This window comes from Heptranchias perlo, chromosome 20 (assembly GCF_035084215.1).
Source record: "Heptranchias perlo isolate sHepPer1 chromosome 20, sHepPer1.hap1, whole genome shotgun sequence".
Lineage (NCBI taxonomy): Eukaryota > Metazoa > Chordata > Chondrichthyes > Hexanchiformes > Hexanchidae > Heptranchias > Heptranchias perlo.
In genome coordinates, this window is record NC_090344.1 from 2,490,371 (window position 1) to 2,509,356 (window position 18,986).

An 18,986-nucleotide genomic window follows, 5' to 3' on the forward strand; every position below is an offset into this window, starting at 1 on the left:
GTGAGAGAGCGAATGTGAGAGGGCGAATGTGAGAGAGTGAATGTGAGAGAGTGAATGTGAGAGAGTGAATGTGAGAGGGTGAATGTGAGAGGGTGAATGTGAGAGAGTGAATGTGAGAAGATAAATGTGAGAGAGTGAATGTGAGAGGGTGAATGTGAGAGAGTGAATGTGAGAGGGCGAATGTGAGAGGGCGAATGTGAGAGGGCGAATGTGAGAGAGTGAATGTGAGAGGGTGAATGTGAGAGGGCGAATGTGAGAGAGTGAATGTGAGAGAGTGAATGTGAGAGGGCGAATGTGAGAGAGTGAATGTGAGAGGGTGAATGTGAGAGAGCGAATGTGAGAGGGTGAATGTGAGAGGGTGAATGTGAGAGGGTGAATGTGAGAGAGCGAATGTGAGAGGGTGAATGTGAGAGGGTGAATGTGAGAGAGTGAATGTGAGAGAGTGAATGTGAGAGGGTGAATGTGAGAGGGTGAATGTGAGAGGGTGAATGTGAGAGAGTGAATGTGAGAGAGTGAATGTGAGAGGGTGAATGTGAGAGAGTGAATGTGAGAGAGTGAATGTGAGAGAGAGTGAATGTGAGAGAGAGTGAATGTGAGAGAGCGAATGTGAGAGGGTGAATGTGAGAGAGAGTGAATGTGAGAGAGAGTGAATGTGAGAGAGAGTGAATGTGAGAGGGTGAATGTGAGAGAGCGAATGTGAGAGAGTGAATGTGAGAGAGTGAATGTGAGAGGGTCAATGTGAGAGAGCGAATGTGAGAGAGCGAATGTGAGAGGGTCAATGTGAGAGAGCGAATGTGAGAGAGTGAATGTGAGAGAGTGAATGTGAGAGGGTGAATGTGAGAGGGCGAATGTGAGAGGGCGAATGTGAGAGGGTGAATGTGAGAGAGTGAATGTGAGAGGGTGAATGTGAGAGGGTGAATGTGAGAGAGCGAATGTGAGAGAGCGAATGTGAGAGGGTGAATGTGAGAGAGTGAATGTGAGAGGGTGAATGTGAGAGAGCGAATGTGAGAGGGTGAATGTGAGAGAGTGAATGTGAGAGAGCGAATGTGAGAGGGTGAATGTGAGAGAGCGAATGTGAGAGAGTGAATGTGAGAGGGTGAATGTGAGAGAGTGAATGTGAGAGGGTGAATGTGAGAGAGCGAATGTGAGAGAGCGAATGTGAGAGGGTGAATGTGAGAGAGTGAATGTGAGAGAGTGAATGTGAGAGAGTGAATGTGAGTACAGCAGTGGGCTTGGTGTGGAGAATGAAGTGGGGCAGGTGGAGCATGTTTCAATGGGGCAGCAGTGATCATAATCTAATTAGGTCTAGAATAGTTATGGAAAAGGACAAGGAACAAACAAATGTGAAAATGGGCTAATTCCAGTGAGTTAAAAAGGGATCTTGTCCAGGTGGATTGGAATCAAAAATTGGCAACAAAACAGTAATTGAACAATGGGAGGCCTTGAAGGAAGAGATGGTTCGGGTACAGAGCAGACAGATCCCTACGGGGGAGAAAGGAAGGGCATCCAAAGCTAGAGCTCCCTGGATGGCTCAAGAGATAGAGATTAAAATGAAACAGAAAAAGGAGGCTTGTGATGAATGTCAGGTTCATAATACAGTAGTGAACCAGGGTGAACAAAGAAAGTACACAGGAGATCTAAAAAAGGGAATAAGAGGTGCAAAGAGAGAGTATGAGAATAGATTGGTGGTTAACATAAAAGGGAATCCAAAAGTCTTTTATAAACATACAAATAGTAAAAGGGGAGTCAGAGGAAGGGTGGGGTCGATTAGGGACAAAAAAGGAGATCTTCTTGTGGAGGCAGAGGGCATGGCTGAGGCTCTAAATGAGTACTTTACATCCGTCTTCACCAGAGAAGAGGATTCTGCCATTGTAGCAGTAAAGGAGGAGGTAGTCGTGATATTGGAGATGATTAAAAATAGATAAAGAGGAGGTACTTAAAAGATTGGCAGTGCTCAAAGTAAAAACGTCTTTCGATCCAGATGGGATGCCTCCTGGATTACTGAGGGAAGTAAGGGTGTAGATAGAGGAGGCTCTGACCACAATCTTCCAATCCTCCTTGGATATGGGAGTGGTGTCTGAGGACTGGAGGATTGCAAGTGTTACACCCCTGTTCAAAAATGTGGGAGAGGGATAAACCCAGCAATTACAGGCCAGTCAGCCTAACGTCGGTGGTGGGAAACTTCCAGAGACCAGAATCCGGGACAAAATTAATTCTCACTTGGAAAAACGTGGGTTAATAAATGAGAGTCAATATAGATTTGTTAAAAGTAAAATCATGTCTGACGAATTTGACTGAGTTCTTCAATGAAATAACGGAGAGGGTTGATGAGGGTAGTGACTCAATGTTGTGTACACGGACATTTAAAAGGCGTTTGGTAAAGTACCACCGAATGGACCTGTTGGTAAAATTGAAGCCGATGGCAGCATGGATACAAAATTTGCAGAATGTAGAGATCAGTGGTGAACCATTGTTTCACAGACTGGAAGGTAGTGTACAGTGATGATCCGCAGGGGTTGGCATTAGGACCATGACTCTTTTTGAGATATATTAATGACTTAGACGTGTAACCAGTGGGGTGCCACAAGGATGTATCCAAGTTTGCTGACGATACAAAGCTAGGTGGGAAAATAAGCTGTGAGGAGAACACAAAGAGTCAGCAAAGGCATATAGACAGGTTAAGTGAGTGGGCAAGAAGGTTGTAGATAGAGTATTATGTGGGGAAATGTGAGGTTATTCACTTTGGTAGGAAAAACAGAATACTTTTTAAATGGTGAGAAAGTATGAAATGTTGGCGTTGAGAGAGATTTGGTTGTCCTCGTACAAGAAACACTGAAAGTTAAATTGCAGGTCCAGCGAGCAATCAGGAAGGCAAATGGAATGTTGGAATTTATTGCAAGGGGGTTGGAGTAGCTCCCTGACCGATCACCATTTGCCCTTTATTTACAGACGATCCCTGACTGATCACCATTTGTGCTTCATTTACAGACTCTCCCTGACCCATCACTGAAAAATAAGAAGGGAGAGATCACTTTGATAGGATTGTACTACAGACCCCCAAATAGTCAACGGGAAATTGAGGAGCAAATATGTAAGGAGATTACAGACAGCTGCAAGAAAAATAGGGTGGTAATAGTAGGGGACTTTAACTTTCCCAACATTGACTGGGACAGCCATAGCATTAGGGGCTTGGATGGAGAGAAATTTCTTGAGTGTATTCAGGAGGAATTTCTCATTCAGTATGTGGATGGCCCGACTAGAGAGGGGGCAAAACTTGACCTCCTCTTGGGAAATAAGGAAGGGCAGGTGACAGAAGTGTTAGTGAGGGATCACTTTGGGACCAGTGATCATAATTCCATTAGTTTTAAGATAGCTATGGAGAAGGATAGGTCTGGCCCAAAAGTTAAAATTCTAAATTGGGGAAAGGCCAATTTTGATGGTATTAGACAGGAACTTTCAGAAGTTGATTGGGAGAGTCTGTTGGCAGGCAAAGGGACGTCTGGTAAGTGGGAGGCTTTCAAAAGTGTGTTAACCAGGGTTCAGGGTAAGCACATTCCTTATAAAGTGAAGGGCAAGGCTGGTAGAAGTAGGGAACCTTGGATGACTCGGGAGATTGAGGCACTAGTCAAAAAGAAGAAGGAGGCATATGACATGCATCGGCAGCTGGGATCAAGTGGATCCCTTGAAGATTATAGAGATTGCCGGAGTAGAGTTAAAAGAGAAATCAGGAGGGCAAAAAGGGGACATGAGATTGCTTTGGCAGATAAGGCAAAGGAGAATCCAAAGAGCTTCTACAAATACATAAAGGGCAAAAGAGTAACTAGGGAGAGAGTAGGGCCTCTTAAGGATCAACAAGGTCATCCATGTGCGGAACCACAAGAGATGGGTGAGATCCTAAATGAATATTTCACATCGGTATTTACGGTTGAGAAAGGCATGGATGTTAGGGAGCTTTGGGAAATAAATAGTGATGTCTTGAGGAGTGTACATATTACAGAGAGGGAGGTGCTAGAAGTCTTAACGCGCATCAAGGTAGATAAATCTCCGTGACCTGATGAAATTTATCCCAGGACGTTATGGGAGGTTAGGGAGGAAATTGCGGGTCCCCTAGCAGAGATATTTGAATCATCGACAGCTACAAGTGAGGTGCCTGAAGATTGGAGGTTAGCAAATGTTGTGCCTTTGTTTAAGAAGGGCGGCAGGGAAAAGCCTGGGAACGACAGACCGGTGAGCCTGACATCTGTAGTGGGTAAGTTGTTAGAGGGTATTCTGAGAGACAGGATCTACAGGCATTTGGAGAGGCAGGAACTGATTAGGAACAGTCAGCATGGTTTTGTGAGAGGAAAATCACGTCTCATGAATTTGATTGAGTTTTTTGAAGGGGTAACCAAGAAGATAGATGAGGGCTGTGCAGTAGTACCCAATTGGATACAAAATTGGATTGACGACAGAAGACAGAGGGTGGTTGGAGAGGGTTGTTTTTCAAACTGGAGGCCTGTCACCAGCAGTGTGCCTCAGGGATCGGTGCTGGGTCCGCTGTTATTTGTCATTTATATTAATGATTTGGATGAGAATTTAGGAGGCATGGTTAGTAAGTTTGCAGATGACACCAAGATTGGTGGCATTGTGGACAGTGAAGAAGGATTGCAACGGGATCTTGATAAATTGGGCCAGTGGGCCGATGAATGGCAGATGGAGTTTAATTTAGATAAATGTGAGGTGATGCATTTTGGTAGATCGAATCGGGCCAGGACCTACTCCGTTAATGGTAGGGCGTTGGGGAGAGTTATCGAACAAAGAGATCTAGGAGTACAGGTTCATAGCTCCTTGAAAGTCGAGTCACAGGTGGATAGGGTGGTGAAGAAGGCATTCAGCATGCTTGGTTTCATTGGTCAGAACATTGAATACAGGAGATGGGATGTCTTGTTGAAGTTGTACAAGACATTAGTAAGGCCACACTTGGAATACTGTGTATAGTTCTGGTCACCCTATTATAGAAAGGATATTATTAAACTAGAAAGAGTGCAGAAAAGATTTACTAGGATGCTACCGGGACTTGATGGTTTGACTTTTCGGGAGAGGTTGGATAGACTGAGACTTTTTTCCCTGGAGAGTAGGAGGTTTCGGGGTGATCTTATAGAAGTCTATAAAATAATGAGGGGCATAGATAAGATAGATAGTCAAAATCTTTTCCCAAAGGTAGGGGAGTCTATAACGAGGGGGCATAGATTTAAGGTGAGAGGGGAGAGATACAAAAGGGTCCAGAGGGGCAATTTTTTTCACTCAAAGGGTGGTGAGTGTCTGGAACGAGCTGCCAGAGGCAATAGTAGAGGCGGGTACAATTTTGTCTTTTAAAAAGCATTTGGACAGTTACATGGGTAAGATGGGTATAGAGGGATATGGGCCAAGTGCAGGCAATTGGGACTAGCTTAGTGGTATAAACTGGGCGACATGGACATGTTGGGCCGAAGGGCCTGTTTCCATGTTGTAAACTTCTATGATTCTATGATTCTATGACCATTTATCCTTCATTTACAGATGCTCCCAGACGGATCACAATTTTTCCTTCATTCAAATATGCTCCCGGACTGATCACATTTCTCATTCATTTACACACACTCCATGACTGATCACCAGTTCTCCTTCATTTACACACACTCCCTGACCGATCACCATTTCTCCTTCATCTGCAGACGCTCCCTGACCGATCACCATTTCCCCTTCATTTACAGACGCTCCCTGACCGATCACCATTTCCCCTTCATTAACAGACGCTCCCTGATTGATCACCATTTCTCCTTCATTTACACACGCTCCCTGACCGATCACCATTTCTCCTTCATTTACACACGCTCCCTGACCGATCACCATTTCTCCTTCATTTACACACGCTCCCTGACCGATCACCATTTCCCCTTCATTTACAGACGCTCCCTGACCGATCACCATTTCCCCTTCATTTACAGACGCTCCCTGACCGATCACCATTTCTCCTTCATTTACACACGCTCCCTGACAGATCACCATTTCTCCTTCATTTACACACACTCCCTGACCGATCACCATTTCTCCTTCATCTGCAGACGCTCCCTGACCGATCACCATTTCTCCTTCATTTACACACACTCCCTGACCGATCACCATTTCTCCTTCATTTACACACACTCCCTGACCGATCACCATTTCTCCTTCATCTGCAGACGCTCCCTGACCGATCACCATTTCCCCTTCATTTACAGACGCTCCCTGACCGATCACCACTTCTCCTTCATTTACACACGCTCCCTGACCGATCACCATTTCTCCTTCATTTACACACACTCCCTGACCGATCACCATTTCTCCTTCATTTACACACACTCCCTGACTGATCACCATTTCCCCTTCATTTACAGACACTCCCTGACCGATCACCATTTCCCCTTCATTTACAGACGCTCCCTGACCGATCACCACTTCTCCTTCATTTACACACGCTCCCTGACCGATCACCATTTCTCCTTCATTTACACACACTCCCTGACCGATCACCATTTCTCCTTCATTTACACACACTCCCTGACTGATCACCATTTCTCCTTCATTTACAGACGCTCCCTGACCATCATTATTTCTCCTTCATTTACAGACGCTCCCTGACCGACCACTGTTTCTCCTTCATTTACAGACGCTCCCTGACCGACCACTGTTTCTCCTTCATTTACAGACGCTCCCTGACCGACCACTGTTTCTCCTTCATTTACAGACGCTCCCTGACCGATCACCATTTCTCGTTCATTTACAGACGCTCCCTGATTCGATGAGTCATGAGGTTTGACGCTGACTCTGCGCATGCTCGGAGGCCGCGGGCCGTGTGTTGAGTTTCGGGTCTGATCTAAACCGGAGCCCCCGGAGTGTAGAGAGAGAGAGGAGAATGTTCACTGTTTGATATTCGGGCCCGGGGCCGCACTCGGGGTTTGTGAAGCCCCCGCCCCCTCCCCCGGGGTTTATTAACCCGCTCCCCCCGCCCATCTCTCACCTGTTGCGGACACGATCTCGGCCTCACTCCCCGCCCGCCGCGCATGCTCAGCTCACACTGCCCGGGTGATTGACGGGAGCTCCGGACCAATAGGAAGAGCGGAGAGGGACTGGAGGACCGAGCGGGCGGTTGGTCCTCCAACCAATGGGAGTGTGTGAGGGGCGGGACTTGCGGCACCGAGTGGGCGGGGCTGAGCCCGGATCTCCCTCATTGGCTGAAACTCTGCCTCATTTTGAAAGCTGATTGGTGTGAAACTCTTGGGGAAAACTGGCCCTTTGTGTTGTGGAGAAAAACCGATGGAACCGAGTGGGTGGAGCAAAGATTTCAACATTGGGAATGAAATGGATTAATTCAGGACAGACAGCAGGGATTATTGGAGGGAATAACACAGTGTGGGGATAAAATGCAATGGAGGTTGTGAAGATGGATTGTTAAAAAGTGTTTGAGAAGATGCCGGACAGGAGGCTTGTTGATCAGATTCAAGCTCACGGTATTAAAGGGAGTGGGTCAGTGTGGATGGGAAGTTGGAGAAAGGGCAGAGTGGTGGTTAATGGATGTTTTTCAGACTGTGGGGATGTAAACAGTGGTGTCCCCCAGGGGCAGTGTTGGGACCATTGCTCTTCTCAATACAGAGAAATGACCTGGGCTTGGGTACAAGGGCATAAGATCAACATTTCCTGACAACACCAAGATAGGGAGCATTAAGAACTGTGAAGAGGAATGTTAGCAACTTCAGTGTAACATCGGAACATAAGGAACTGGAGTTGGCCGTTCAGCCCCTCGAGCCTGTTCCACCATTCAGTGAGATTGGTATCAGTGAGTGTGGGGTTGGATTATATCAGGCAGGAGGAGATTGGTATCAGTGACTGTGGGGTTGGTTTATATCAGGCAGGAGGAGATTGGTGTCAGTGACTGTGGGATTGTTTTATATCAGACAGGAGGAAATTGGTGTCTGTGACTGTTTTTTTTATCAGACTGGAGGTGATTGATGTCAGTGACTGGGTTACATAAGAACATAAGAAATAGGAGCAGGAGTAGGCCAATCGGCCCCTCGAGCCTGCTCCGCCATTCAATAAGATCATGGCTGATCTGATCCTAACCTCAAATCTAAATTCATGTCCAATTTCCTGCCCTCTCCCCATAACCCCTAATTCTAGGGGTTCTTTACTTCTAGGAAACTGTCTATTTCTGTTTTAAATTTATTTAATGATGTAGCTTCCACAGCTTCCTGGAACTGGAATTAGCCATTTAGCTCCTGAAGCCTGCTCCCCCATTCAATTGGATCAGGACTAATCTGTATCACAACTCCATTTAATCGCCTTTGTTCAATATCCCTTGCAAACCTCACACAACACAAATCTATCAATCTCAATATTGAAAATTTCAATCGAGCCCCAGCATCCACAGCCTTTCGGGGAAGTGAGTTTGTCATTTCCACTACGCTTTGTGTGAAAAATTGCCACCTTATTTTGCTTGTAAATCACCTAGCTCTAATTTTAAGATTTTCAAGAAGGTGGCAGCTGGAGTATAATGTGTGGAAATGTGGAATTTTTTCACTTTGGTAGGAAGAATGGAAAGGGGAATATTTTTTTAAAAGGTGAGAGACTAAGAAATGTTGGTGTTCAGAGAGATTTAGGTGTCCCTGTGCATGGATCACAGAAAGTTAATATGCAGGTGCAGCAAACATTTAGGAAAGCAAATAGTATATTTGCCTTTATTGCAAGGGGGTTGGAGAATAAAAGTAAGGAAGTCTTGCTGCAATTATATAGGGCTTTGGTGAGACTCACCTGGATTACTGTGTACAGTTTTGGTCTCCTTACCTGAGCAAGTGTATACTTGCCTTCGAGCGGGTGCAACGAAGGTTCATTAGATTGATTCCTGGGATGAGAGGGTTGTTGTATGAGGAGAGATTGAGTAGAATGGCCCTATATTCTCTGGAGTTTAGAAGAATGAGAGGTGATCTCATTGAAACGTCTGAAATTCTTAGAGGGCTTGACAGGGTAGATGCTGAGAGGCTGTTTCCCCTGGCTGGAGAGTCTAGAACTAGGGGGCAAAGTCTCAGGAAAAGGGATCGGCCATTTAGGACTGAGATGAGGAAAAATGTCTTCACTCAGATGGTTGTGAATCTTTGGAATTAGTCGTTGAGTATATTCAAGAATGAGATCGAGAGATTTTTGAACACCGAGGGAATCAAGGAATCGGGCAGGAAAGTGGAATTAAGGTAGAAGATCACCGATGTACTTACTGAATGGCAGAGCAGGCTCGAGGATTCTATTTCTTATGCCCTCTTGTTCTGGATTCCCCCTCCAGAAGAAATCATTTCTCTGCATCTATATTATTGAATCCCTTTATTATTTTAAACATCTCGATGAGATCATGCCTCAATATTCTAAACTCATTGGAATTAAATCTAAGTTCATGCAACCCGTCCTCATAATTTAATCGTTTTAACCCCGGTATCATTCTGGTGAATCTACACTGTATCGTTCCCAAGGCCGATTGATCTCTCTCTCGGTTCGGTGCCCAGTTCTCCAGGTGGGGTCTGACCAAGGTTCTTTACAACTGAAGCATCACTTCTGTATTCCAACCCCACTCAAGATAAAGGTCAACATTAAATTAGACTTGTTGATTATTGTCAAGATTTGCAAGGAATTTACAAAGGATTCGAGGGGATCTTAGAGTTGGGATTTTTCTTTATTCTGTCCACTCAAGGAGTGTGATAACAGACTTACTCCTTTGAATTTAGTGCTGGATTATTGAGCCATGATGTGTTTACTTGTTTGTATTTTGTTAAATACATTTGCTGAGTGGATTTAAATTGAAGACGAGATTTCCAGGCCTGATGCTCTATTCACACATTGAAGGTGAGAGAGATGCTGTGGGACACACGATAAATCCAGTAGCTGAAAGTGATTCACAGACTGGGTTTTGTGTTTAGTGATCCCGGGTACATTACCGATACCTTCCCTGGATCCCAAGGCTGGGAGAGGCACTCAGGAAGGTCTGGGCAGCAGGGACTTGGCCATGAGAGTAATTGAAGATATGAGAACTGAAATAATCTGAAGTGAGAAAGGAGAAAAGGCATAATAATCGGTAATTAGGACATCAATTAGTCTCTTATCTTGAATTCATCAAGTAATTGACCCATTCTGTTTGAAACAAAGTTGATTTATTTGACATAGATCCAGAATATTGAATTTCAGCCCAGTTATCGCGGTTATTAACATCAGCAGAAACAAATCCAAACTGCCAGAATGAAGTTCTGCTGCTGAAACTCTCATCTTAGCCTTTGCTTATCCCTAGACTCGACTATTCCAATGCTCTCCAGGCCCGGCCGTCCACTTTACACCCTCCGTAAACTTGAACCCACAATCTCCAGATCAATAATCAGTCCCATTATTCATTGTGTCACTGGCCCAGGCTGTGGAGAACACGGAGCAGCTCACACTCCCACAGCACTGCGGTATGAGCAGGTACCGAGTCAGCCTCAGTCATGAGCACTGGAATCCACGAGTCCGGGTGTGTCAAAGGTGCACGGTGAACAATCACCAAAGTGAAACATTTTGCCGCTTCCCTTCGATACCTCAGCTGGTCGAGTGACAAGACTGTCGCGGAAAATAAGATAAAGTCATCCTTATGTCATTTGTTCAACTCCTGCTCGAAGGAGTACGGGTGATTTTGCAATAAGCAGCACTTAGTTCAAGGTCACTCTCTTAACTTTACAGGCAACTTACAGATTAACATGTTGCCATGAAGGCACAGGACGCCTCTTTTCCTTTCTCAAACTTCAGAACTTTCTGTGTCTGCCCAAACAAGGCTGTTTTGCCTCTGCTCACCAGCAGGGAGTGCTTTTGAGCAGCAATACTTCAAAACACTCAGCTCTCGCTTTCAGGCAAAAGAAGTCTTCGATCAGCACCGGACTCCACGAGTCTGAACATGTCAACAGGCGCACGGTGAATAATCACCAAAGACAATCCTTTCTATCACTTCCCTTCGATAGCTCAGCTGGTAGAGCGGAGGACTGTAGTGAATTAAACCAAAGTAAAGTCATCCTTAGGTCGCTGGTTCAATTCCGGCTCGAAGGAGTGAGTGTGCTTTTGGAATAAGCAGCAATTACCTCAAGGTCGCTCTCTGAACTTTACAGGCACCTCCCAGATTAACATGTTGGCACTGAGTCACAGGACACCACTTTTCCTTTCTCAAAACCTGAAAGCTTTCTGTGTGTGCCCGAGCAAGGCTGTTTCACTCGAGCATTTCCCTCTGCTCACCAGCAGGGAGTGCCTTTGAGCAGCAACACTTCAAATCGCCCTCAATTTCAGGCAAAAAGGTCTTCGATCAGTTAGTCAGTCAGGGCTCACGCTGCTCCCTCAAGCTCGGGCGGCTGTTGCTTTCCGGTGACCTCATCTTCCTTCCGCAGGCTCGGGCTCTTCTCAGCATCATTCATGATTACTGTGGCTTCCCGTTCTGCTGTTCCTCACTTGTTGATGCTCGATACTGCAGATTGGAGCAAAGTATTTAATATATTCAGGGAGCGGCAACCCAAGGCAAGATTTCTCTGCTGGTCGAGGAGCAGCTTGGAGGCGAGTGCGAGGCGGGAACTGATGAAGGGCGATTTACAAACAGCAAACGAGGAATTAGCTCAACTGGTAGAGCGCTCACTTGGCATGTGAGAAGTAGTGGGATCATTGATTATATTCTCCACTCACCGTTTGTCTTGATGCAATTATACAGAAAGAAGAGTGTTGTCAGCGAGTCCATAGCCCATGTACTTCCTAAACTTTACTGTGTGTTTGAGTACAGAGAGGTCAAGGGGCAGAACATCTTTTGATGAGCTGCAGTCAGCAAAAGTTCTTGATTTTGCTCTGCAGCAAAGATGGAAAGATGAGGTGAGAGATGGAAAAAAAGCTTCATAATCCCTGATGCCTTCTCTGAAGATTGAATTCAGGACCTTCAGATTATGACACTGATGCACTGCTTGCTGCACTAAGAAGGCACTTACCAGGTCTGGAGCCAGGCAGCACCACCAAGTTGGACAGTTTGCAAGGTATTGAAAGCAATAAAATAATGTACAGTTTGCAAAAAAATTCCCAAACCAAGTAGGAATCGAACCTCTTGCTTTCTAATCCATAATCATATGCGTTATCCATTGCACCACTAGTCACAATTATAGTGAGGAAGTAGCATTGTGAGGCAGTGAGCATGGCAGAGGTACTAAATAAATACTTTCCATCTGTCTTCACCATGGAAGAAGATGCTGCCAGAATGTCAGTAAAGGAAGATGTAGTTGAGATACTGGATTGGCTAAAAATTCATAAAGAGGAGGTACTTGAAAGGCTGTCTGTACTTAAAGTAGAAACGTCACCTGGTCCGGATGGGATGCATCCTCGGTTAGTGAGGGAAGTAACGGTGGAAATTGCAGAGGTACTGGCCATAATCTTCCAAACATCCTGAGATATGGGGGTGATGCCAGAGGACTGGAGAATTGCAAATGTTACACCCTTGTTCAAGAAAGGGTGAAAGATAAAACCCAGCATCCACAGACCAGTCAGTTTAACCTCGGTCGTGGGGAAAGTTCTAGCAACGATAATCCGGGATAGAATTAGCAGTAACTTGGACAAGTATTCGGGAAAGCTAGCACGGATTTGTGAAAGGCAAATTGTGTTTAACTAACTTGATAGAGTTTTTTGATAAGGAGCAGAGAGGGTCGATGAGGGCAATGCAGTTGATGTGGTGTGTTTGGACTTTCAAAAGGCGTTAGATAAAGTGCCGCATAATAGGCTTGTCATCAATATTAAAGCCCATGGAATAAAATGGGCAGTAGCAGCATTGATACAGAATTGGCTAAATAGCAGGAAACAGAGAGTCGTGCTGAACAGTTGTTTTTCGGAATGGAGGGAGGTGGGCAGTGGTTTTCCCCAGGGGTCGGTGCTGGGACCACTGCTTTTCTTGATATATATTAATGACTTGGACCTGGGTATACAGGGCACAATTTCCAAACTTGAAAGTGCAGTGAACAGTGAGGATAATAAACTGTGAGGAGGAGAGTGATTTACTTCAAGAGGTTCCCAATTCGATTCAGAAATGCAGTGGATCTGTGGCTCTAAAGCAGGCGGACACCCTAAATGGGAAGATATGGAGGAAAAATTCGGATAAATGAGATGGTGGCCGGGTATGAGACGGGATATTAAAGATCTTGTGGTGGGATGTGTGATTGGTGCTCGGTGGATGGGATGCCAATCAACCGGGCTGCTTTGTCCTGGATGGTGTCGAGCTTCTTGAGTGTTGTTGGAGCTGCACTCATCCAGGCAAGTGGAGAGTATTCCATCATACTCCTGACTTGTGCATTGTAGATGGTGGAAAGGCTTTGGGGAGTCAGGAGGTGAGTCACTTGCTGCAGAATAGCCAGCCTCTGACCTGCTCTTGTAGCCACAGTATTTATATGGCTGGTCCAGTTAAGTTTCTGGTCAATGGTGACCCCGAGGATGTTGATGGTGGGGGATTCGGTGATGGTAATGCCGTTGAATGTCAAGGGGAGATGGTTAGACTCTCTCTTGTTGGAGATGGTCATTGCCTGGCACTTGTCTGGCGCGAATGTTGCTTGCCACTTATCTGACCAAGCCTGGATGTTGACCAGGTCTTGCTGCATGCAGGCACGGACTGCTTCATTATCTGAGGGGTTGGGAATGGAACTGAACCCTGTGCAATCATCAGTGAACATCCCCATTCCTGACCTTATGATGGAGGGAAGGTCATTGAAGAAGCAGCTGAAGATGGTTGGACCCAGGAGCTCTTGCAGCAATGTCCTGGGGCTGAGATGATTGGCCTCCAACAACCACTACCATCTTCCTTTGTGCCAGGTATGACTCCAGCCACTGGAGAGTATTCCCCCGATTCCCATTGACTTCAATTTTGCTGTTCAATTTTGTCCCCCATAATGAAAATTGGAACTATGTGAGCTACCTTCTAATCTCAGGGGACTATCGCTGACTCTATTGAGCTGTTGAGGATACAGGCAAGGGGCTCACAGAGCACCCGTCCCATCTCTTTAAACACCCGGGGGTGAATATCATCTGGACCTGGAGCTAAACCTATTTTAAGATTTCATATTTTATCCAAGATCACGTCCCTTTCTATTTTAATATTTATGATGTTATTGTTGACAGCACATCCCACAGCTGGAATCTGAGCATCATCTACAGGAGTGTAGACTGATGAGAAATAGTCATTTAACAGCTCTGCCATAGCCTGGGAATCTGCCCTGAACTGTCTTTCAGTGGCCCTAAACCATCTTTAATGGTCTTCTGAATCCTGACGTAGCTGGAAAGGCGTTTGCTATTATTAGCACATTTGTGCACCATCTTCTTTTCAAAGATCTCTTAGCTTCTCTAATGGCTGCTTGTGTCTCCCTCGATTGTGGGTGATATTTGTCCCAATTCTCCTGTCAACTGAATTCATCCTGATCTGACTGTAAGACAGTTCGGGGAGTCAAGAATCATTCACCGCTAGACCCACACTGACAAGTAAAACCCCAGACGGTTCCTTAGTAAGGATTCCTCTGGTACCTCAGCATATATTTGTCCGCTATCTTGCAGTCCACTCCTGGAGGCCCCACTCCCTGAGCCTGCAACCTTCAGCAGGGTCAGAGGTGGAGTTCCGCAGTGGGAGTGATCCCAGAGTAACTGTCGGGATCGCCCCCACCCTGTGGATGGTCTGGGTCGTGTATTTTTAGTGATCCTGGTGTCTAACACGCACACAGCAATAAAACCATGAATTCTGGAAACACACTGCAGGTCCTTCTTTATCTGGAGATCGAATGACTGTTGTATAATTGTACCAGCAGTTAACAGGCTCCTGTGAACTCCTCCCACTGCTATTTTGATGCAGACTTTAAATCATTTATTTTTAACGGGTTTATTTTAAATGAGTTAACGCCTGCCTTAAATGGTAGACTCAGGACTGTCACACAAACAGGTTAAATCTTCATAGAATAATTACCACAGTCATTTTTAGACTGGACTCCGCACGGTGACTTTGCTGTCAGTGAAGAGAGACAGGAAAGACCAAAGTGCCGTTTGCCCCTCTCAGTGTGGCCCTGAAGGACTGTGTCCAGGCTGAAGTTCTGCTCCCCCCAGATTGTCCTTTCTGAGCTCCAGTCAGGTGATGCTAAACACTCAGGTGGGAAAGACTAAAATCTACAACAAGGTGTTTAAAACAAATCTGATTTATTTAATAGATATCCAGAATATTAAACTCCAGCCCAGTTATAGGGGTTATTGACATCAGAAGAAACAAACCCTAACTGTCAGAATGAACATGGTTCAGTCCTGGATGTGATTAACAGCAGAATCCAACCCCTGCAGTCAAATGTGAACTCGCTGGTGTCTCAGCACGTGTGATGACTGAGTGAATCCCTTCCCACACACGGAGCAGGTGAACAGTCTCTCCCCAATGGGCATGTGTTGATGTGTCAGCAGTTCATTTCTGCTTTTAAAGCTCTTCTCACAGTCAGTGCATTAACAGGTCACTCAATAGTGTGAACAAGTTAATGTTTCAGAAGGTGGGATGATCGAGTGAATCCCTTCCCACACACGGAGCAGGTGAACGGTCTCTCCCCAATGGGCATGTGTTGATGTCTCAGCAGTTCGTTTCTGATTTTAAATCTCTTCCCAAAGTCAGAACATTTAAAGGTCTTTCATCAGTGTGAACTCGCTGGTGTCTCAGCAGGGTGGATGACCGAGTGAATCCCTTCCCACACACGGAGCAGGTGAACGGCCGCTCCCCAGTGTGAGTGCGCTGGTGTGTCAGCAGATAAATTTTGCTTTTAAATCTCTTCTCACACTCAGAACATTTAAAAGGTCTCTCATCGGAGTGAACTCGCTGGTGTGACAGAAGGTTGGATGACCGAGTGAATCTCTTCTCACACAAGGTGCAGGTGAACGGCCTCTCCCCTGTGTGACTGCGTTGGTGTCTCACCATTTCGTTTCTGATTTTAAACCTCTTCTCACAGTCAGGACATTTAAAAGGTCTCTCATCAGTGTGAACTTGCTGGTGTGACAGAAGGTGTGATGAATGAGTGAATCTCTTCGTACACACAGAGCAGATGAACGGCCTCTCCCCAGTGTGAACTCGCTGGTGTGTCAGCAGAGTGGATGACCGAGTGAATCCCTTCCCACACACGGAGCAGGTGAACGGCCTCTCCCCAGTGTGAGTGCGTTGGTGCGACAGCAGATTCCTTTTGCTTTTAAACCTCTTCTCACAGTCAGAACATTTAAAAGGTCTCTCATCAGTGTGAACTCGCTGGTGTCTCAGAAGGGTGGATGACCAAGTAAATCCCTTCCCACACACGGAGCAGGTGAACGGCCTCTCCCCAGTGTGAGTTCTTTGGTGTCTCAGTAGTTCGTTTCTGATTTTAAATCTCTTCCCACAGTCAGAACATTTAAAAGGTCTCTCATCAGTGTGAACTTGCTGGTGTTGCACAAGGTATGATGAATGAGTGAATCCCTTCCCACACACGGAGCAGCAGAACGGCCTCTCCCCAGTGTGAACTCGCTGGTGTGCCAGCAGGATGGATGACCGAGTGAATCTCTTCCCACACACGGAGCAGGTGAACGGCCTCTCCCCAGTGTGAGCGCGTTGGTGTGTCAGCAGATGACTTTTGCTTTTAAACCTCTTCTCACAGTCAGAACATTTGAAAGGTCTCTCATCAGTGTGAACTCGCTGGTGTTGCAGAAGGTGTGATGACTGAGTGAATCTATTCTTACTCACGGAGCAGGTGAATGGGCTGTCCCCAGTGTGAACTCGCTGGTGTGATAGAAGCTGAGATGACCGAGTGAATCCCTTTCCACACACGGTGCAGATGAACGGTCTCTCCCCAGTGTGAATGCGTTGGTGTGTCAGCAGATTACTTTTGCTTTTAAACCTCTTCTCACAGTCCGAACATTTAAAAGGTCGCTTATCAGAGTGAAATCGCTGGTGCATCAGGAGGCTGTCTGACTGAGTGAATCCCTTCCCACACACGGAACAGGTGAACGGCCTCTCCCCAGTGTTATTGCGTCGATGAATTTCCAGCAGTGAAGGGTAATTGAATCCCTTCCCACAGTCCCCACATTTCCACGGTTTCTCCGTGGTCCGGGTGTCCTTGTGTCTCTCCAGGTTGGACGATCAGTTGAAGCCTCGTCCACACACACAACACGTATACAGTTTCTCCCCGCTGTGAATGGTGTGATGTTTTTTCAGGCTATGTAACTGGTTAAAGCTCTTTCCACAGTCAGTGCACTGGAACACTCTCACTCGGGTGTGTGTGTCTTGGTGCTTTTCCACTCACACTGATGTTTGAAATCTTCTCCCAGAGATAGAACAGACAAACATTTCTCCTTCCACATTCAAAGGCCGATGATATTCAGGTCCTGATGAATCGAGTGACTCTGTCAGATCTTGACGTGGTCTTTGGTTTGAGTTTCCTGTCTGCAAATCCTCCACTTCTAATAACCTGTGAAAGGAGATTATAAAAGTTATCACTGTAAGTACAGGATAAAAATTCAGATCACATAACTCGTCGTTCTATGGAACATTCTTTCCTCTCTTATTCCTCAAAGCTGTAAATCCCCGTCCCACACACTCTCCCTCCTCGCTGTGCTGAAATCCAAACCCATCAAATCATCTTTCAGTGGTACTAAACCATGAGTGAAAGGGTGAGAGAGTGAATGTGAGAGAGTGAATGTGAGAGAGTGAATGTGAGAGAGTGAGTGTGAGATAGTGAGTGTGAGAGAGTGAGTGTGAGAGAGTGACTGTGAGAGAGTGAATGTGAGAGAGTGAATGTGAGAGAGTGAATGTGAGAGAGTGAATGTGAGAGAGTGAATGTGAGAGAGTGAATGCGAGTACAGCAGTGGGCTCGATGTGGAGAATGAAGTGGGGCAGGTGGATCATGTTTCAGTGGGGCAGCAGTGATCATAATCTCATTCGGTTTAGAACAGTTATGGAAAAGGACAAGGGACAGTCAAATGTGAAAATTCTTAACTGGAGGAGGGCTAATTTCATGAGTTAAAATGGGATCTTGTCCAGGTGAATTGGTATCAAAAATTGGCAACAAAACAGTAATTGAACAATGGGAGGCCTTCGAGGAGGAGTGGGTTTGGTCGAGAGTAGACAGATTCCCACGAGGAGGAAAGGAATAGCATCCAAAGCTAGAGCTCCCTGGATGACGAAAGAAAAAGAGATCACCATTTCTCCTTCATTTACCGATGCTCCCTGACTGATCACCATTTCTCCTTCATTTATAGACTCCCCCTGACTGATCACCATTTCTCCTTCATTTACAGACTCCCCCTGACTGATCACCATTTCTCCTTCATTTACAGACTCCCCCTGACTGATCACCATTTCTCCTTCATTTACAGACTCCCCCTGACTGATCACCATTTCACCTTCATTTACCGATGCTCCCTGAATGATCACCATTTCTGCTTCATTTACAGACTCCCCCTGACTGATCACCATTTCTCCTTCATTTACAGACTCCCCCTGACTGATCACCATTTCTCCTTCATTTACAAACGCTCGTTGACCGATCACAATTTCCCCCTCATTTGCATATGTTCCCTTATCGATCACGATTTCTCCTTCATTTACAGACGCTCCCTGACCGAATACCATTTCTCCTTCATTTACAGACCCTCCCTGACCGATTACCATTTCTCCTTCATTTACAGACACTCCCTGACCGATCACGATTTCTCCTTCATTGACAGACGCTCCGTGACCGATCACCATTTCTCCTTCATTTACAGACGCTCCCTGACCGATCACCATTTCTCCTTCATTTACAGATATTCCCTGACCGATCACCATTTCTCCTTCATTTACAGACGCTCCCTGACCGATCACCATTTCTCCTTCATTTACAGACGCTCCCTGAGAAGTCCCAGTTTACACCGCGCATGCGCGGGGCCGCGGCCTTTTGTTGAGAGTT

General features: G+C 45.8%; 1 protein-coding gene and 1 non-coding gene across 2 annotated transcripts; one reads left to right on the forward strand and one right to left on the reverse strand.

The window, feature by feature from the left end:
* The first annotated feature begins 11,008 nt into the window (after positions 1-11,008).
* Positions 11,009-11,103, forward strand: trnay-gua (transfer RNA tyrosine (anticodon GUA)). Its single transcript has 2 exons — positions 11,009-11,045; positions 11,068-11,103. It is a non-coding gene; the product is annotated as a tRNA-Tyr (tRNA).
* A 4,118-nt stretch (positions 11,104-15,221) lies between these two features.
* LOC137336056 (zinc finger protein 84-like) lies at positions 15,222-17,225 on the reverse strand. Its single transcript, XM_068001557.1, has one exon. It carries the CDS (start codon positions 16,994-16,996, stop codon positions 15,653-15,655), a length of 1,344 nt encoding a protein of 447 aa, XP_067857658.1. The 5' UTR covers positions 16,997-17,225; the 3' UTR covers positions 15,222-15,652.
* Positions 17,226-18,986: the final 1,761 nt, after the last annotated feature.

What these genes read in the sequence shown, in the direction of transcription:
- LOC137336056 (XM_068001557.1), bottom strand. Translation starts at nt 16,996, where the DNA reads ATGCACCAGCGATTTCACTCTGATAAGCGACCTTTTAAATGTTCGGAC.